The sequence below is a fragment of the Capricornis sumatraensis genome, chromosome 3 (assembly GCF_032405125.1).
Source record: "Capricornis sumatraensis isolate serow.1 chromosome 3, serow.2, whole genome shotgun sequence".
Lineage (NCBI taxonomy): Eukaryota > Metazoa > Chordata > Mammalia > Artiodactyla > Bovidae > Capricornis > Capricornis sumatraensis.
Genome location: NC_091071.1, coordinates 20818358 through 20839702, shown reverse-complemented (window position 1 = coordinate 20839702; position 21345 = coordinate 20818358). Strand labels below are relative to the sequence as shown.

The 21345-nt window shown below is 45.3% G+C and overlaps 1 protein-coding gene across 1 annotated transcript; it reads right to left on the bottom strand.

The window, feature by feature from the left end:
* Nucleotides 1–1926: 1926 nt before the first annotated feature.
* Nucleotides 1927–12948, bottom strand: NDUFAB1 (NADH:ubiquinone oxidoreductase subunit AB1). Its single transcript, XM_068969181.1, has 5 exons — nt 12760–12948; nt 4691–4813; nt 3874–3961; nt 2851–2950; nt 1927–2068 (listed from the first exon to the last, which is right to left on the bottom strand). The coding sequence occupies exons 1-4, from the start codon at nt 12925–12927 to the stop codon at nt 2859–2861; spliced, it is 471 nt and encodes a 156-aa protein (XP_068825282.1). The 5' UTR covers nt 12928–12948; the 3' UTR covers nt 1927–2068; nt 2851–2858.
* Between the last annotated feature and the right edge of the window lie 8397 nt (nt 12949–21345).

Here is a 21345-nt window from a genome sequence, read left to right as displayed (position 1 = left end):
GAAAATGTCCTGTTTTTCTCCCCAAACCTTTCAAGCTTCACATTTCCCATGAAGTTAACGTGTCTCTGGTCTCCTTTAATTTAGTTACCCTGTCCTTTCTGTTCCACGTCACTGTTTTTTTTTAAGTCCTACCTTCTGGATTTGTTTCATGATCAGTTGGATGAAGAATACCACAAAGGTGACGTGTCCTTTCATGACTTCAGGAGCAGCTCAGTCAATGCTTGGTATCATTGGTGATGCCGAATATGAAACATCACATGGATTTTCACGGTCTCCTTTACCAGATGGTGAGCTTCCAGTGAGCAGACTTTACACTTGTGACCCAAGGCCCAGCCTGGAGGACTGCTCCGCAATGGCCGGCACACCGTCGTTACATTGGGTGCACGAGGGCCCTGGCTGTTCGGAGGAGATAGAACAGCACTGGCCCCAGACGCAGGTCGTCACAGGCCTCCCAGCCGCCCCTTCCCAAAGGGACCTGCCTGCAGCAGACACACTGATCCTCCTGTTTGTTCTGATTGACACACTTTGGAATGCTGTATTTGGCCAGTTTGCTGCCTATGTATAGGGGCACACTGGTTTCTCAAAGAACTTCACAGCAAGTTTTTAGACCAGAAAGGCCTTTGCTGTTTGAACATGCACCCAGATCCTAAATACCACTGTCAGCAAATAATGTGTGGTTGTTCCCCGCACCTCTCCCGCTGCCTCATTCTGGCTGTAAGACTTCCACAGAATGGTTATGAGTGGGCCATTTCACGGCAGGTATGTGGTTAAGATTTTAGCAATCTGCTTAGTACTGCTGACTTCAGGATTTTAGGCAGCAACAAACACATTTGCAATTTTTGGCAAAATGTGTAGTTGCTGTGGAGATAAAACAGAACATTTACCCCAGATATTAAATTAAGGTACGTTCGAATCAGGAGTCCTGTGCAGCCTATTTTTTTGCCTGTTGGATCTCTAGTGCCTAATAAGCAAACTATTTGTTTGAATAAATGCAGCTGGGAAAAAGAAAGAGGCAGTCCCTTATGTTCCAATTTTGCAGTTTTCCAAGAATATCTTAAGTACTTAAAAATGTAGCATAGCAATGAATGCTTCCTGTTTACTTAAAAAGGAGGGACATGTGACTGCTTTCTTGTCTATAGTGGTTCTAAAGTGACACAGAAGGAACTGGCAACACCGGGTACCTCCAGGAGAAGCAGGTGTGTGGCCCAAACCCCACACCAGACTGCAGAGTCCTGTCACCTCGTCCCTCAGCCACGAGATCCTCTGCTGGCTGACGATCATACAGCCAGTCCCTGCACCTCTGCAACGACGCTGCTTCCTACTTAAGTACACGACTTTGAGCTCCTTCCTCCTGCATACTAGAAGTTCCGCTAAAAGTAAAGCAAGTATTTTAGGATAGGTCTCTCAAGTGAAGTCTCTAAGAGCTGAGCAGTTGCCTACATCAACTCCAAAGACCTAACACAGTGCTAGGAATAAAAGGAACAGGGTTGTTACTGATGTATGACAAACAGACACAAAGTCAAAGTAACCTAGGGGGAAAGAGAACCTTTTATCTTCCCCAAATTACTAAATTACCAAAATTACTAAATGCCATTAATTCAGAAATGGATCCTCAGGACAGGGATGAAAAATTAGTCCCACACACTGGTGTCAGCCGATATGAGGAATAATCAGTAAACTAACGGGGGCACAAAGTATTTTGAGGCAAAACATCATCTTATCACTAATTCATTCCTCATACTGAAGGTGGTCAGAGAGAAACTTATTTCAAGCACTCTGGTGAAAAAGTTATATTTCTGATATCCATGAATATCAATGACAGAATAATCTTTAAAAATGCTAAGCAATGGTCAATCTATTAAAAAAAGCAGTCTAGACATAAAAAACTGAAGACTCAGAAAAATCTTGGTTTTATAGATTTATTTTCAAAGGGCAAAAACACTTAAGACAATTTAAATACAAGTCTAGACAGAATTACTCTCCAAGTCAGCAATGATGCAGAAACATGTTCTCACTGCCAGACACTCGCCAGCATCTTCTGAGCCTTCTCTCAGTGAGGAAAAAGGGTCTGGCAAAAGACAAAGTAAATTCAGAAGACAAAGTAAATTCTGGTGTTACTAACTTTAAGTGATAATCTCTGAGGTGCTAAATCCAGGGTAACTAAAGTTACAGACACAAATACAATGTTTTATTTTTCAAGTCTGATCACTCATTCTACAGCCTACAGAACAACAGCTAATATTAAGAGGCGTCTTTACTTCGGGCACTGTATGAGATGACTGACACACACTACAGTTTCACCTTCACGAAAGCCCCAGGCAGGCCCTGTCATACCCCCATTTTACACATGAGGAAACTGAGGCTGCGGAGGCTGCACAGTCTGCCCAAGATCCCAGGCTCACAGGACGCGGCAGTGCTGGGTCAGCTCAGGCGTCTGTATCCGGAGTTCATGCTCCTACCCAGAAGGCCTCTCCTGCCTACTTAGGAGCCAGGCCATCTCAGCTTCCTGGACAGCAGGCTGGACAGGCCTTGGGGTCGGGGGGTAACTGAGGGAGGCAAAGGCCTCCGCTTCGCAGTGACCTTGCTCAGTTTTTTTGTACAAGTCTGCTTTTAGGAGGAGGGCTGAGAGAGAGTCCTGTCTAGGAATGAACTGCTGTCAATCCCTCTGGAGGATAAAGATGATCACTAGGGTTGGCCCCCTTGGAGTGGCAGATAACCAGAAGGTACCTGCATTTTATAACTCCTGAAAATCTTGTCAAGCACTTCCATTTTTCCATTTCTTCCTAAGTTTTTATCGAAGAACCATGGAGATATTAATTCTATGGGAGAACAATAAGCCAAACTGTTTACCTGATATCTTATTCATATACATCCTTCTTATCTGCAATGTAATCTACAATTTCTTGTGGGCACATTAACTTCTCCGCATCTATATCAGGAATCTCAAACCCTGAAAGTGAAATTTACGACAATGCATGAATGTAGAAAAAGCAAATCCTTTAGAACCGAAAGCATCTAACCCTTCAACAACATGCATAAGCGCATCAAAAATGTCCAGCAATCTCGAATCCCATTTGTGAGCCTGTTATGTACCAGATGATGTATTTTTCAGACATAATTTGCATACTAGAAAATGCCCCCGTTTCAAGGGCAACATTCAATGGTTTTTAGTATATTCACAAGGTTGTGCACCATCACCACTATCTAACTCTAGAATATTTTCATTACCCCAGAAAGAAACCCTGCAGCCCTTCCGGGTACCACCCCTCTAGTTAGGGTGATCTCTGAGGAAGTGTAATTAAGTTCTTCTCTGTGGGATGGCATACAAGTCCCTTGGCTTCCATTCAGGCAGTTCACCTCCTAAATGAGCCGTGGAACCTCGTAACAGTCTCGTTTGTATAACCAACCATCCCAGACAAGGATAACTTGGGAATGTGCACGGAAACCGCTGCAGGAAACCAAGATGTGTGTATGGGTGTGTGTACAGGCACACATCCTAACCTAGGCACACCTGGCGCTTTTCTAGACGTGGACACTTAGGTCTAGCTCACTGGGGGGGAGGGTTCTCCAAGCTGTCATCAGCCATCAGGTGAAGGCTACGCCCTTCATCTAGGAGCCCCACCCCAAGAATCTCAGGGCCATGCTCCCCCAGGCCTCTTCTTGTCACTGAGCCCTTGGTACTGCACTGGGTGCTCTGCGGACCTGCTTCCTAAATATTATTAAGTACACTGTCCCTGACGTTTACTTCATCTGATAGTAAGCAGGTGGAGGTGGGGGGTAGCGCACTGCAATTGCAAATCCCCATCAGACTCCCAGCATTTCTCTGCATTTAATCCACCTAAATCAAGAACCAAGACCCAGCCTGTGCGTTACCAAATTCGTCCTCCATGGCCATGATAATCTCCACTTGGTCCAAACTGTCTAAGCCCAGGTCTTTCATAAAATGGGAATTTACTGAAAGCTGCAAGAAAAGAACACCAAATGCAAAATTCAGTCTGTGAGAACACTTGCTTCTCAAAATAACTGAATGGTGAAATGTCACTTAATCATTACCAAGAAGTTTTTTTTTTTATTATAAAGAGGTCATATTTTAAATATCAAGATCCATAACAATAATAATATACTTTTAACCTGTGGCAACACACACCTGGTGTGCTTTACATGTTAACTTATTCAACCTTAATTCTGAAATAGTTAGCAATATATATAAAGCTAAACTACTTTGTACATTTTACAATGATCTTTGATCACTGTTCTAAATGACATCTGAGAGTCTGTTTTTCCTTGCTGCCTCAATGACCATCAAGACACCACACCTTAGAAGTGACATCCTGCTCCCTCAGGAATGGCACACAGTGTCTGTTATCACATTGTCTTTAATCCAGACCTCACTATCACTAGACGAATCCTTCAAACAGTATTCACAGTATACGATCAGTTGTGTTTTTTTTAGATGGTGGGCAATAACAGATCACATAGTATGTGTAATATAAATACGTGTACTTGTGTATATATGCCCTTCCACATGCACTGAGAAGTCTCCAAAAACACATTCAAGAAGCCAGGTCAGCTGGCACCTCCCAGAAGAACAGGGTTCCTGGGAGCGATTTTTTGCTTTAGACACTTGGGATATTGTACCATGTGATTAAATACACATTTAAAGAAAAACCATTTAAACCACATCAATTACCTTTTCTGGGTCAATCTTGTCATAGAGTTTCAAGACATAAAGAACACGGTCCTTGATTCCCTCCAATGTCAAAGGCGGTGCGTCGCTATACTGGCGGCACAGCAGTGTAACTCTGCCTGGAACCTAGAGCAAGGGATAAGGGAAGCGCTGCTGTGGAGCCCAAAATGCCTCTAGAGAAGGCACCGGCTACAGATGTCTTTCACAGAGCTTTCACAGGGCCAGCAAATCCACCTCCAGGGAGGCTCACTGTGGCCACCAGGACACACAGAGGCCTAATGCAGGGTAGAATCAGAAGCCATAGCAGTTCAACAGCATAAAAATGGATTTCTTGGGACTTCCCTGGCAGTTCAGAGGTTGGAACTCCATGTTTCCAATGCAAGGTGCTCGAGTTCCATCCTGGGTCAGGGAACTAGGATCCCACACGGTGCAGCCAAAAAAAAGATCTCCTTTCCTCTGAGTCAGGACAGGCACTCTTCTCTCCTCTGGTCGGCCTCCAGGCTTTGGGACATTTGCCCCACTCAGTGAAACTGCCACGAAAACTAGAGTCTGCAGAGGACCCTAAAGCTTCTCACATCTCCAGCAGCCCACTACCCTTTTAATACCCAAGGCAAAATAACTCCTCAAAAGAGCTGTCAGGGTGAACTGACACTGAGAATCACACATGAGAAGTGTCTAATTTGGCCCTGGTGGTAATTATAGACTTTGGCAAAGACAAATGAAGCCAGCTATGAACCCAAAGAAGAGGATGAGTTTGCAGGCATTAGTTTCCAATCTGTTTCCCTTCCAAGTGGGCTTGCCTTGTTGCCACCCACTAAATAATGAGACATTCTGATCTTTGCCATCATTGTGTAATATCTCAAATTTCTGATCTTAGCCCACTTGGAATTCAACTAGGTATGACGGTCTTGACTGGATTCCTTCACAGAATGTGAAAGGGAGTCCAAGTCACAGATCAGCAGACTTAAGGCCATGGAAGGCATGGGGCCAAGAGGGGAAAATGAGACAGCCGTCTGGCAGTTCGTAGTATAGAAGTCTTTAACCTCAACTGGTGTGTTCACCTTCTGAAGTTGATTTTAGGTCTGCAGTTTGGAGTTCTTAGGGGATAGAAATCCATAGGAAGTGGGTTTCCTTTTGGGGATTAAGGTCCTCCAAGTCACAAAGGTCTATGAAAAACTGTAAAAAAAAAAAAAAAAAACCCCAAACCAAACAACACTGCCAGGACTTCCCTGGTGGGCCAGTGGTTAAGAATCCACCTGCCAGTGCAGGGGACACAGATTCGATCCCTGGTCCAGGAAGATCCCACATGCCTGAGGGCAACGAAGCCTGTGTGCCACAATTACTGAGCCCTTGCCCTAGAGCTTGTGCTCTGCAACAAGAAGCCACTGCAGTGAGAATGCATTTCAGCTAGAGAATAGCCCCTGCCTGGCACAACTAGAAGCCTCTGCACAGCAGTAAAGACCCAGCGCAACCAAAACAAAATTAATGTATTTTAAACAACTGCCGGAGCTTCCCTGGTGGCTCAGTGGTAAAGAATCCGCCTGCCAATGCGGGAGTCATCAGTTTGATTCCTGATGCGGGAGGATCCCACATGCGCCGAGCAACTAAGCCTGTGTGCCTCAACTACTGAGCCTGTGCTCTAGAGCCGGGGAACCACACTTCCTGAGCCCATGTGCCACAATTACTGACCCCCGAGTGCCCTAGAGCAGCAAGAGAAATCACTGCAATGAGAAGCCCACGCACTGCAACTGAAGAGCAGTCCCTGCTCTCTGCAGCTAAAGGAAAGCCCTCGCAGCAACGGAGACCCAGCACAACCATAAAAATGAATGATTAAAAAACAAACAAAAAAACTGCCAATTAACCAAATCAGTACGATCTGTTTAAGAAACACTTATCTTGCAAAAAAGGAAAATCAAGTATTGGAATCAGGTTTAATCAGCAAGCTAAAGAGATCAGAGCACTTGTTCTTTTTGTTTCCATTTATGGTCTCCTTTCCTTTCCGATTACAGCATGTTAAATTAAGGAGGCCTCTGATCTGGGGATGCCACAGGCCAACTTATCAACAGTGATTAGAAAAGGTTTCCAAACCACACAAAAAAGGGAAGACGCAAAAAGGACCAAAGAGAAAGGGAGAAGACATGAGTTAATACTGGTAATGACAGAAAAGAAATCTGAGGTGGGAGGATCTAACAGAGGCCTCGTATGTGTGCAGCACAGCAAGAAGTGGTATGAGGTGAATTACCGCTGGGAAAGGGTGAGAGAACGGGAGGCTGACATGCACGGCACCCAAGGGAAGAGGCTGGTGAGGGCACTTTCACATGCAGCTACCCAAGTGGCCCACTAGGTGTCAGCATCGACCCCAGTAGCACTGGCAACTGCCTGCAGGGGCCAGGTGGGTTCCCTGTGATTCAGTCAGTTCGGTTCAGTTCAGTTGCTCAGTTGTATCCGACTCTTAGCGACCCCATGAACCGCAGCACACCAGGCCTCCCTGTCCATCAACAACTCCCGGAGTCCACCCAAACCCATGTCCATCGAGTCAGTGATGCCATCCAACCATCTCATCCTCTGTCGTCCCCTTCTCCTCCTGCCCCCAATCTTTCCCAGCATCAGGGTCTTTTCCAGTCAGTCAGCTCTTCACATCAGGTGGCCAAAGTATTAGAGTTCCAGCTTTAGCATCAGTCCTTCCAATGAACACCCAGGACTGATCTCCTTTAGGATGGACTGGTTGGATCTTCCTGCAGTCCAAGGGACTCTCAAGAGTCTTCTCCAACACCACAGTTCAAAAGCATCAATTCTTCGGCGCTCAGCTTTCTTCACAGTCCAATTCTCACATCCATACATGACCACTGGAAAAACCATAGCCTTGACTAGATGGACCTTTGTTGGCAAAGTAATGTCTCTGCTTTTTAATATGCTATCTAGGTTGGTCATAACTTTTCTTCCAAGGAGTAAGAGTCTTTTGATTTCATGGCTGCAGTCACCATCTGCAGTGATTTTGGAGCCCAAAAAATAAAAGTCTGACACTGTTTCCAGTTTCCCCATCTATTTGCCATGAAGTGATGGGACCAGATGCCATGATCTTGGTTTTCTGAATGTTGAGCTTTAGGCCAACTTTTTCACTTTCCTCTTTCACTTTCATCAAGAGGCTTTTGAGTTCCTCTTCACTTTCTGCCATAAGGCTGGTGTCATGTGCATATCTGAAGTTATTGATATTTCTCCCGGCAAACTTGATTCCAGCTTGTGCTTCTTCCAGCCTAGCGTTTCTCATGATGTACTCTGCATAGAAGTTAAATAAGCAGGATGACAATATACAGCCTTGACGTCCTCCTTTTCCTATCTGGAACCAGTCTGTTGTTCCACGTCCAGTTCTAACTGTTGCTTCCTGACCTGCATAAATGAGACTAAACAGGGCCCCACCTGGAAACCACAGGCCAGTCTCAAAAGGTGGCTGCAGTGGGCTGTGCAGGAAACAGGAGGGTGTATCACGTGGGAACTCAGGCTCTGGAAGGAGAAAGTATCCCAGCACTAGCTCTTTGTTACTAGCTCTTTGGCCTTGGGCAAGTTATTTAATCTTGCTATGCCCTAGTTTTCCTTATCTGCTAAGTGACCATAAACAAAGGTCTGTCTAGTCAAGGCTATGGTTTTTCCAGTAGTCACACATGGATGTGAGAGTTGGACTAAAATGAAAGCTGAGAGCTGAAAAATTGATGCATTTGAACTGTGGTGTTGGAGAAGACTCTTGAGAGTCCCTTGGACTGCAAGAAGATCCAACCAGTCCATCCTAAAGGAGATCAGTCCTGGGTGTTCATTGGAGGAACTGATGCTAAAGCTGAAACTCCAATACTTTGGCCACCTGATGCGAAGAGTTGACTCTTTTGAAAAGACCCTGTTGCTGGGAAAGATTGAGGGCAGAAGGAAAAGGGGACGACAGAGGATGAGATGGTTAGATGGCATCACTGACTCGATGGACATGAGTTTGGGTGGACTCCGGGAGTTGGTGATGGACAGGGAGGCCTGGTGTGCTGCAGCTCATGGGGTCGCAAAGAGTTGGACACGACTGAGCAACTGAAATGAACTGAACTAATAGTACCCAAGTTCAATAGGATTGTTGAGGCATCAAGGAGATAATGAAATGTAGAGGGCTTAGAACACTGCCTGGCACATACAAGTGTTATTCAGGGCTGTCTAGTAGGCTCAGGCAGAGAAGGCGATGGCACCCCACTCCAGTACTCTTGCCTGGAAAATCCCATGGATGGAGGAGCCTGGTGGGCTGCAGTCCACTGGGTCGCGAAGAGTCGGACATGACTGAGCGACTTCACTTTCACTTTCATGTGTTGGAGAAGGAAATGGCAACCCACTCCAGTGTTCTTGCCTGGAGAATGCCAGGATGGGGTAGCCTGGTGGGCTGCCGTCTATGGGGTCGCACAGAGTTGGATACAACTGAAGCGACTTAGCAGCAGCAGCAGTCGGCTCAGAATGGCAGTGACCTGCCAGTTTGAGAGTGAGGCAGTAGTGTAGCCCAAAGTACTTGATTGACTCCTTCCCTTTCTAGCCTCTTTACTGATTTCCTATCAGGTTACAGTCCTGCCAATAGCACTTTACATATGTCATCTCCTGTAGAGCTAATAATAACCCTGTTTTACAGGTGAGGAAACTGAGACAAAAGGTTGGTTATCTTGCCCCAGGTCTCCCAGAATGGCCTCCTGAAGGGTCTTACTGCCTCCTTTCTGGGGATCTCAGCCACGAAAAACAGAGCGGACAAGCACTTCTGAAAAGTGTCCCCAACGGCCAACATTGTTTCTGGTGTTAATTATTCTTCCCCAAGGTCTACATTTAACAATTATATGCAACAAAATCACCTCCCTCAGACATCAGAGAAGCCACTGTCTGCAGGAAAAGAATGAGGACCCAACCCTGTGAACCAGCAGGAATAAACCTGAGTAGTTTCTATTAATATCCATCTTACCCTGAACTGGGTCCATCTCTGAGGGGAACTCAGAGGAACCCAGGTGGCTTTAAAGACCATCTCTGCAAATTACCCCCTGGACGGCTCTACCCAGGTAGCAGACATCCCACCCTCAGTTTGGTTATAAATTCCTTACCTGTCTCCAAAACACCTGCTTGCAGACCTCCATTCCTTCTCCGCCCCTGGGGCTCTAGCCGGAAACCTCAGAGCCAGCCTCCACTCTCCCCATGTTCTCACCATCATGTTTACTGGGTCACCCAGCTAAGTGGGAGGGAAGGTCTCAAATGTTCCTTCAACAAATTGCATTAATCTTTACTCCCTGTGACCCAGACAGAGAACAGCCACATTCCTCAGTGGGTGAGTGAGCACCTATACAGCACCCTTCAATATACCTGTCTTCCCACCTCAACTTAGCTCTCTCCCTTTCACAGGCACCAGAAGGTCCACACCAAGTAAGTGCTGGGCTCATCCCGGCCTCTGCATGTGCAACTACACCCACCCCCACTGCATGAGAAGCTGCTGCCTTCAGGACCATGCTCAGTGGGGTTTCCATCAATCCGCTCTTCTTCTGCACTGCACACACACCTGTCCTCAAACGGCAATGCCTTGCCTTTACCTATTACCTGCCTGGCTCAGCAGCCTTTGAGCTTTACCTTATGTGCCAGGCACGGTGTAGTGGGCTGGATCCACAAAGATAAATAAAGACATCTACCCTTGGAGAAGCCTATGGTCTAAAGGAAAACACTAATCCAAACAGATCATTTCAATTATAACAAAAATGTGGCAAGGGCCATGACAGGTATTTGTAGGTTGCTTCAGTAACAGAAGTTGTCATTCAATCCTTGAGAGCCAGTGAGGGTAGAGATACGAGACTCGGGAATGAATGACGTGGTCGGATCGCAGCCCCAAGTCCACCACCACCACACGTGTCAGTCTGGCTCCAATACCAGGAACACCTGAGCCTTCCCTGCACAGGAACTCTTTGGAAATTCTCTGTACTCTGGCTGCCTGTCTAGATTCAGGGCTCTGGGTCAAGTGTAAGACTTCAAGGTTCCATTTTAGGCCACTACATCTTTTTTTTTTTTTGGTACCTTCTATTTTATATTGTTGTTATTTTTATACCCAGGAAAGCTGCTTCGGCTCCTTTTTTCAGGGGAAAAAAATTAGAATATAAATGAATAACTAGTTGTTCCAGGCTCTGCACAGTGGATGGATTTGAGGAGGGAAAAGCTGACAGAACAGAATAGGTAGAATGAGCAAAGGTTCAGATGAAATGAACAAAGGCTGGAGGCGGAAGTTTGGGGTGACTGGCATACAAGCAGTAAGAGAAACCAAGAGAGCAAAGAGATGGGTGAGGGAGACTGTGTGGCAAGTGATCTCTTGACCTTACCAACATTTAATGATTTGGTAGACAAAGTTCCCAACAAGGTGGAACATGAGATGAACCAAGGGAAAATAATGTCAGAAACCACCTAGGGAAAACCGCACAGCAGGGTCTAGGCAAGGTTAACATAGCGGCCACGTGTCCAATGAAGACATGAATTGATGTCTTTCTTTTGTATGCATCTCTGTATCTCTCAACTGCTAGCATAAGGCCTGGCACACAGTGCCTCAGTATCTTTGAAGGAGCAAGTATTTACTCTCCAGTTTAGTCCAAAAAGGATACAAGGCAGCTAAATGGGAGCACTTAGTCAAAACCACTCTGTAAGCATAAAGAAAATGGCTGCTCTGCTGTGTATGTAAACCCAGCAGAGGTAGTGGAACCTCTCTGAGCACCGTGCAATTCAAGGCACGGTCCAAGAAGCAGCAGCAGCAGGATCTTCTGGAAGGCCCCTTTCCAGAACCTATATTTTAACCCAAGTGATCAGAATGCACAATCAAGTTTGAAGAGCAATGCTCCAAGAAGAAGGAATTATCACTTTGCCTCTTAGCCTGACACTGAAGTTGGTCTCAGGAACAAAACGGTTAACTATATACACTACTCTTTGAACTTCAAGGTGACACTTTGAACTTTTTGATTCACCGACAGGACAATACCCCCTGGATGAATTTACTACACTGTCAGTAAATCTTGACACTGGCTGTACGTAAGAATCACCGACAACTTTTAAAAATAGATGACCACGTTGGACTGCTAGAGATTTTAACTGATTTGGCCGGGGCATTCTTAGGTTTTATTCGAGTACCTTAGTGGAGGTTGAAACCACAATTTCATGAAGTCCTAGAGTTTGAAAAGGGCATTCTCTACGTAACTTTGGGAATCTATCTACCCTTAAGACAATAGTTCTTAACCTTGATGCACTTCAGAGTCACCTGGGGAATTTACAGAGCACACGTCAGTGCCTCATCACAGAGGTAAATCAGATGGGTGGGGGGCCCACGAGGAACATACTTATTTTTAAGCTACCCAGGTGATCTGAATGTGCAACTAAGGTTGAGAATCATTAACATAAGGAGAAATTCAGCCTCTAAAAGGTTTCATCAGATTTAAAAAAAAACTTAAAAACTAACTTGCTTCCTATCCTTATTTGCAGGAGACCCCAAAAGAGGCAAAAGGTGCCACAGGGAGAAACCTGGGGAGAGAACTGCTGTGGAGAAGGCTGTAGGGCGGCGTGTCTTCCTCTTTGCACCCAGTCATTAGTTTTTCCCTAGAAAGCCATCACGGTATTTATCATTATCACTACGACTAACGGCGATCGGTATTTTTGAGAGCTCACCAAGCACCGCGCTCGGCATTCTACCAGTATGATCTCCTCTAAACCTCGTTGGAACTGCACAAGGTAGAGATTTACGATTCAGACTGAGCGTGGGCGACGGTACCTGGTTTGTCCAAAGTTCTGGTCAGAGGCAAGCTGCATTCGAACCTAGGGGTATGTGACTCCAGCTCTGTGCTCTTGTTCACAATCTCTAGGTCACCTGAGTGCCGGCAGGGGTCAACCAAGCACCGTTAGGCAGTGGGAGAGGGAGCAAGCAGGTGTCCCCTGGTCATCCCCACCAACAGGAGCCACAGTAGCCGCGGCCCCGCTGCCTGGCCCCTCCCTCTCACCCCGAGTGGGCCCGACGCCGGACCCCAGCCAAGCCCCCCCACAAAGTCACCGCCAGTCACCTGCGCGAGCACCAAGGCCGGCAGCGGAGCCCCAGGCCTCGTCCGGGTCTCCGCGGCGAAGAGGGTAGTGCTGAGCGGCCGGGCCGCGGCTAGAGTGGGGAGCCTGGGCAGCGGCGCGAAGGCCGTGGGAAGTCGGCGGACACAGGACCAAAGGACACGAACCGCCATGGCTACACCGACCCAGGATGCACTGCGCCGCGCCCTCGGATTCAGTATCCCCTTGCGCTTTGCGCAGGCGACGCACAGAGCGGCGGCTGTGGGGAGCGGCTGGCAGTGGCGGCCCCTGGCGGCTCCTGGCTGCACTGCGCCATCGGGGCGGGCGGCCTTGCAGTCCAGGTCCAGAGGCGAATAGATGTTAGAGCCAGAGCTAACATGGTGTAAATATTGTCTTTCCCCAAACACTAATCACTGACACAAGAAAGGAACTTATTTTTACTTATTCTCTGAAAGTTAAAGTTTTGATGTCGGTGATTCTGATAGGGGCAAAGGGACAAAGTAGGTGATTAAATAGTTAATCCCACTAAGGAATTCTAAGTAGAAAAATATGGTAAACCCCTATAAGTTAATGATCACTCAAGAAAGCAGGCTTTCTTAACAGCAAAACCAAACAGGCTTGCTTAGCAACAAAACCATGCAGAAGAAGCAGGAGACACACCCCCAAACAATAAAATAATGGGTGTGTGAGACCTACATCCTGCCCATTAAGTTCAGTAAGTTAATGACCCCTAGGTCATGCTCTCTGCACAGGTAAAAAACAATAATTTACAGAAAGCTAACATTTCAAAATAAAGACCCTCATTGTACTGAGATCTGAAATATTCCCATAGTGCCTTAACAGTCCTGCTTGACCCTGTAGGGACAAGAAAACTCCCTTGCCCAACCTGGAGGAGCTGATGATGGAAGCATGATGTCTAGCCAAGAATGAGGAAGAAAGTGGTCTCTTACCCAGCCCCGATTTTTCCTTTGATTATAAAACTGTAGCCCACTAAGTTCTCAGGGTGCGGCATCTCTCACCTGCTGGACTGTAAGCCTCACTAGCGCCCTAGTCTAATAAATCACTTATCTATCACTTTGCCTCTCACTGGAGTCTTTCTGAGCAGAGACATAAAGGACTGATACACCTTTATGGAGCCACCTGAAATGACACCAAATGGTTCCAGTTCTTCATATTAAGTTTATTGAATAGGTCAAAACTCAGCATAAAAGAAGAATGTGAGTCATGTAAATGTATAACTAAGACTAATAAACGTGGGACAAGAAAAGTCATATACATATTTAAAAACTTGACAGTGTGTAAACTATATAGCTCACAGAAATGGGAACATGGGAGTAAGCTGAAGAGTGCTAATTCATTCATATTTTTCAGCAGGGAAATCGAAACCTTTGAACAATGGCTTCAAACTCGGAATACTGCCTGGATGAACACTCCAATCATGCCTTCAGTTTACTTATTTCTTTCTACTTTCATTAAATCCAAGTAAAATAAAATGCACTGCCTTGTAATTTCTATTTATGAATTCATGAAAATATCAATAATCTGCTATGTGCTAGTTGTTGAGGCTACATCAGTGAGCAAACCAGATTGGCAATCTATTTTCAGATAGATTGGACAGATATAGAATAAACAACAAAAAATATAACACCTCCCCCCAAAAAAAACCCTCCAGGAAGTAGTGATAAGTACAATGAGAACCAATAAAGCAGAGAAGGGGGTAGTGGGGGCTATGAGAGGCGTGCTGTTTTAGATAGGGTGGTCCTTGAAGGCCTGTCTTTTGAGGTGACACTTGAGCCAAGACTTTCATCAGTCTGTTCAGTTCAGTCGCTCAGTCGTGTCCGACTCTTTGCAACCCCGTGAATCGCAGCACGCCAGGCCTCCCTGTCTATCACCAACTCCTGGAGTTCACTCAGACTCACATCCATCAAGTCAGTGATGCCATCCAGCCATCTCATCCTCTGTCGTCCCCTTCTCCTCCTGCCCCCAATCCCTCCCAGCATCAGAGTCTTTTCCAATGAGTCAACTCTTCGCATGAGGTGGCCAAAGTACTGGAGTTTCAGCTTTAGCATCATTCCTTCCAAAGAAATCCCAGGGCTGATCTCCTTCAGAATGGACTGGTTGGATCTTCCTGCAGTCCAAGGGACTCTCAAGAGTCTTCTCCAACACCACACTTCAAAAGCATCAATTCTTTGGTGCTCAGCTTTCTTTATAGTCCAACACTCACATCCATACATGACCACTGGAAAAACCATAGCCTTGACTAGATGGACCTTAGTAGGCAAAGTAATGTCTCTGCTTTTGAATATACTATCTAGGTTGGTCATAACTTTTCTTCCAAGGAGTAAGCGTCTTTTAATTTCATGGCTGCGGTCACCATTTCCAGTGATTTTGGAGCCCAGAAAAATAAAGTCTGACACTGTTTCCATTGTTTCCCCATCTATTTCCCATGAAGTGATGGGACCGGATGCCATGATCTTCATTTTCTGAATGTTGAGCTTTAGGCCAACTTTTTCACTCTCCACTTTCACTTTCATCAAGAGGCTTTTGAGTTCCTCTTCACTTTCTGCCATAAGGGTGGTGTCATCTGCATATCTGAGGTTATTGATATTTCTCCCAGAAATCTTGATTCCAGCTTGTGCTTCTTCCAGCCCAGCGTTTCTCATGATGTACTCTGCATAAAAGTTAAATAAGCAGGGTGACAATATATAGCCTTTATGTACTCCTTTTCCTATCTGGAACCAGTCTGTTGTTCCATGTCCAGTTCTAACTGTTGCTTCCTGACCTGCATACAGATTTCTCAAGAGGCAGGTCAGGTGGTCTGGTATGCCCATCTCTTTCAGAATTTTCCAGTTTCTTGTGATCCACACAGTCAAAGGCTTTGGCATAGTCAATAAAGCAGAAATAGACGTTTTTCTGGAACTCTCTTGCTTTATCCATGATCCAGCGGATGTTGGCAATTTGGTCTCTGGTTCCTCTGCCTTTTCTAAAACCAGGTTGAACATCAGGAAGTTCACGGTTCACATATTACTGAAGCCTGGCTTGGAGAATTTTGAGCATTACTTTACTAGCATGTGAGATGAGTGCAATTGTGCAATAGTTTGAGCATTCTTTGGCATTGCCTTTCTTTGGAATTGGAATGAAAACTGACCTTTTCCAGTCCTGTGGCCACTGCTGAGTTTTCCAAATTTGCTGGCATACTGAATGAAGCACTTTCACAGCATCATCTTTCAGGATTTGAAACAGCTCCACTAGAATTCCATCACCTCCACTAGCTTTGTTCGTAGCGATGCTTTCCAAGGCCCACTTGACTTCACATGTCATCAGCCAGGAGGATGGAAAAGAAACCCTTGAGAGTCACCCTGCCGTTGCTGATGCCAATCAGTCCCTGTGGCTGTGCTCACGGTCCACCCCAGGCTTCTTCTGCATCCTGTTTTCAACACCACCACTTCACTGCTTATTAAGCAATCGTATCACCTCTTTGGAATTGTCAGTGAATAAATGGCCAAGCTCCACATCGAGTAGCAGACTTTCATTTCTGCAGAAAACTGACAGGCACCTGACTGGAGTCCTAGGACTAGGGCCAATAATATCTGCTTAAGTCACCAGTGACACCCTGGCCTCTGATTGTGCCTTCCTGGCCATGCTCTGTGGCAGACCCACGGGACAGACCTGTGATGGTCTCAGAAGAGGGAGCAGTCACGAAGAGCTCTGTTCCCACCAAGTCCACATATAGGACCCTCTCTTCCCATAACCTCTCTGTATTTCTGTTACATTTGATTCTTTTGGTCAAACACAACAAATTACCTCATTTATTTTTTTAACTTTTTATTTTCTAGTGGGGTATAGCCAATTAACAGTGTTGTGACAGTTTCAGGTGAACAGCAAAGGGACTCAGCCATGTACATGGATGTATCCATTCTCCCCCAAACTCCCCTCCCATCCAGACTGCCCCATAACATTGAGCAGAGTTCCACATGCTATACAGTAGGTCCTTATTGGTTATCCATTTTAAATATAGCAGAATCACCTCTTATTTAAATGACATATTTTGGGAGAGATACTTTTCCTTCAGCGAACAAAGAGAAAAATGTCAGCCAAGACAGTCCATAGGGTAAGAGGTTCATTACTGAGATCGAATCCTTAGCAGCTGGGGAAGACTTAAAAGAGCACCAGTGCTCTTCAGGAGCACTTCCATCAAAGGGATATGAACACAGACTATGTCAGCTTCCTGCACACATCACCCTCCCAGCCCACCAGTCAGCCCTCCCTCTGCCCCGCACATCTGTACTACCGTCACGTCCCCTCCTGGATCCCCCGGCATCTTATACCACTAATTCTCTCTTCTCCCCGCTATCTTCAACCTTTCCTTCCCTTCTAGCTCTTTTTCTTGAGCCCCTAAACATGCCAAAGTTCCTCCCTAAAAACAAGGCCAGAGGCCTTCTCCAGTGACCTTTACTATACCTCTAATATCACCATTTCCCTTTCCATTCATAGTCAACCTCTCAGAAAAAAGAAAATTATTTGGCTGATCTGGGTCTTAGTTGCCGTATGCAGGATCTTCGTTGCATAATGAGGAATCTTTAGGTGTGGTATGCAAACTCTTAGTTGCAGCATATGGGATCTAGTGTCCGGACCAGGGACTGAACAGGAGCCCCCTGCATTGGCAGCCTGGAGTCTGAAGCCACTGGACCATGAGGGAAGTCCCCATAGTCAACCTTCTTGAAGGAATAATCTACTGTTTTAAATCTTCACTTCCTCACTTCCTATTCATTCTTTTTTAAAATTAATTTTCATTGGTGTACAGTTGATTTACAATGTTGCATTAGTTTGTGTTGTCCAGCAAAGTGAATCAGTTATATATACACATATATCCACTCTTTTAGATTCTTTTCAATACTTTACAGAGTACTGAGTAGAGTTCCCTGTGTTATACGGTAGGTCCCCATTAGTTATCTACTTTATATATAGGAAGTAGTGTGTATATGTCAATCCCAATCTCCCAATTTATCCCTCCCGCCTTTCCCCCTTGGTAGCCGTAAGTTTTTCTACATCTGTGACTCTATTTCTGTTCTGTACGTAAGTTCATTTGTCCTATTCATTAACCCATTCTAATCTAGATTATTCTTGACCCCTACTCCCACCAGTGAAACTTCATAAACTGCATCTTAATTGAAGTCCACTAGATACAACCTCTCTGACCATTCCTTTTCTGCCCTCTTCATGGCCCTATTTTCTCTGCTCATCATTTAAATATTGATCCCTGTGGGGGGGTTGTCCTTGACCCATTCTTGACTTTAAACATATACGTTTTCAGGACGGATTCGCTCTAGAGGCTTTAACTGCCACCTCCATCCAGCCTGGCCTCTTCTTTGGGCTTTGTAGTCCTAGATCCAAATGCCTGTTGCCAGAAGATCTAAAAGCACTCTTTCCCTCCTCTTAAACTTAGGGTATCATGTTTCTCAGGATTCCTGAGTAAATTAAATCTTTATGAAAATCCCTCAATTGGCCATGATGTGCTTGCAAAGTTATTAACTCATTTGAGGTTAGAGACCGTGAGGACAGAGTTAGTATAGGAGAGAAAGTGAAATCTTTTATGCAAAGGTTATTAAAGGGTTCATGGGGTCACAAAGAGTCTGACATGACTGAATGACTGATTAAAGGGTAGTAATGAAATTAGAAAAACCCACTATAGATATATCATTAAAAGGCATCTTTAAAAGGGAAGTAATGGTGTATGGGATTTCCCTGGTAGTCCAGTGGTTAAGACTTCACACTTCCACTGCAGGGGATGCAGGTTCCATTTCTGTTAAGGGAAATAAGATCCTGCATGCTGCATGTGGTGTGGCCAAAAAAAAAAGAGAGATCATGCATATATACTCTCAATATACTCAAGTTCAGTTCAGTTCAGTCTCTCAGTCGTGTCCAACTCTTTGCGAACCTATGAACCGCAGCACAGCAGGCCTCCCTGTCCATCAACAAGTCCCGGAGTTCACCCAAACTCATGTCCATCGAGTCGGTGATGCCATCCAGCCATCTCATCCTCTGTCGTCCCCTTCTCCTCCTGCCCCCAATCCCTCCCAGCATCAGAGTCTTTTCCAATGAGTCAACTCTTCGCATGAGGTGGCCAAAGTACTGGAGTTTCAGCTTTAGCATCAGTCCTTCCAGTGAACACCCAGGACTGATCTCGTTTAGGATGGACTGGTTGGATCTCCTTGCAGTCCAAGGGATTCTCAAGAGTCTTCTCCAACACCATACTTCAAAAGCATCAATTCTTCAGTGCTCAGCTTTCTTCACAGTCCAACCTTCACATCCATACATGACCACTGGAAAAACCATAGCCTTGACTAGATGGACCTTTGTTGGCAAAGTAATGTCTCTGCTTTTTAATATGCTCTCTAGGTTGGTCATAACTTTCCTTCCAAGGAGTAAGAGTCTTTTAATTTCATGGCTGCAATCACCATCTGCAGTGATTTTGGAGCCCCCCAAAATAAAGTCTGCCACTGTTTCCACTGTTTCCCCATCTATTTGCCACGAAGTGATGGGACCAGATGCCATGATCTTGGTTTTCTGAATGTTGAGCTTTAGGCCAACTTTTTCACTCTCCTCTTTCACTTTCATCAAGAGGCTTTTGAGTTCCTCTTCACTTTCTGCCATAAGGGTGGTGTCATCTGCATATCTGAAGTTATTGATATTTCTTCCGGCAAACTTGATTCCAGCTTGTGCTTCTTCCAGCCCAGTGTTTCTCATGATGTACTCTGCACAGAAGTTAAATAAGCAGGGTGACAATATACAGCCTTGATGTACTCCTTTTCCTGTTTGGAACCAGTCTGTTGTTCCATGCCCAGTTCTAACTGTTGCTTCCTGACCTGTATATAGGTTTCCCAAGAGGCAGGTCAGATGGTCTGGTATTCCCATTTTTCAGAATTTTCCACAGTTTATTGTGATCCACAGTCAAAGGCTTTGGCATAGTCAATAATGCAGAAATAGATGTTTTTCTGGAACTCTCTTGTTTTTTTGATGATCCAGCAGATGTTGGCAATTTCATCTCTGGTTCCTCTGCCTTTTGTAAAACAAGCTTGAACATCAGGAAGTTCACGGTTCACGTATTGCTAAAGCCCAGCTTGGAGAATTTTGAGCATTACTTTACTAGCATGTGCTGCTACTGCTGCTAAGTCGCTTCAGTCGTGTCCGACTCTGTGCGACCCCATAGATGGCAGCCCACTAGGCTCCCTCATCCCTGGGATTCTCCAGGCAAGAACACTGGAGTGGGTTGCCATCTCCTTCTCCAATGCATGAAAGTGAAAAGTGAAAGTGAAGTCGCTCAGTCGTGTCCGACTCCTAGCGACCCCATGGAGTGCAGCCCACTAGGCCCCTCTGTCCATGGGATTTTCCAGGCAAGAGTCCTGGAGTGGGTTGCCATTATGAGTGCAATTGTGCAGTAGTTTGAGCATTCTTTGGCATTGCCTTTCTTTGGGATTGGAATGAAAACTGACCTTTTCCAGTCCTGTGGCCACTGCTGAGTTTTCCAAATTTGCTGGCATATTGAGTGCAGCACTTTCACAGCATCATCTTTCAGGATTTGAAATAGCTCAACTGAAATTCCATCACCTCCCCTAGCTTTGTTCGTAGTGATGCTTTCTAAGGCCCACTTGACTTCACATTCCAGGATGTCTGGCTCTAGGTGAATGATCACACCATTGTGAGTATCTGGGTAGTGAAGATGTTTTTTGTACAGTTCTCCTGTGTATTCTTGCCACCTCTTCTTAAGATCTTCTGCTTCTGTTAGGTCCATACCATTTCTGTTCTTTATCGAGCCCATCTTTGCATGAAATGTTCCCTTGGTATCTCTAATTTTCTTGAAGAGATCTCTAGTCTTTCCCATTCTGTTGTTTTCCTCTACTTCTTTGCACTGATCACTGAGGAAGGCTTTCTTATTTCTCCTTGCTATTCTTTGGAACTCTGCATTCAGATGCTTATATCTTTCCTTTTCTCTTTTGTTTTACGCTTCTCCTTTTCACAGCTATTTGTAAGGCCTCCTCAGGCAGCCATTTTGCTATTTTGCATTTCTTTTCCATGGGGATGGTCTTGATCCCTGTCTCCTGTACAATGTCAGGAACCTCCGTCCATAGTTCATCAGACACTCTATCAATCAGATCTAGTCCCTTAAATCTATTTCTCACTTCCACTGTATAATCATAAGGGATTTGATTTAGGTTATACCTGAATGGTCTAGTGGTTTTCCCTACTTTCTTCAAGTCTGAGTTTGGCAATAAGGAGTTCGTGATCTGAGCCAGTCAGCTCCCGGTCTTATTTTTGCTGACTGTATAGAGCTTCTCCATCTTTGGCTGCAAAGAATATAACCAATCTGATTTCGGTGTTGACCATCTGGTGATGTCCATGTGTAGAGTCTTCTCTTGTGTTGTTGGAAGAGGGTGTTTGCTATGACCACTGTGTTCTCTTGGCAAAACTCTATTAGCCTTTGCCCTGCTTCATTCCATATTCCAAGGCCAAATTTGCCTGTTATCCCAGGTGTTTCTTGACTTCCTACTTTTGCATTCCAGTCCCCTATAATACTCGTTAGGCAAATAAAT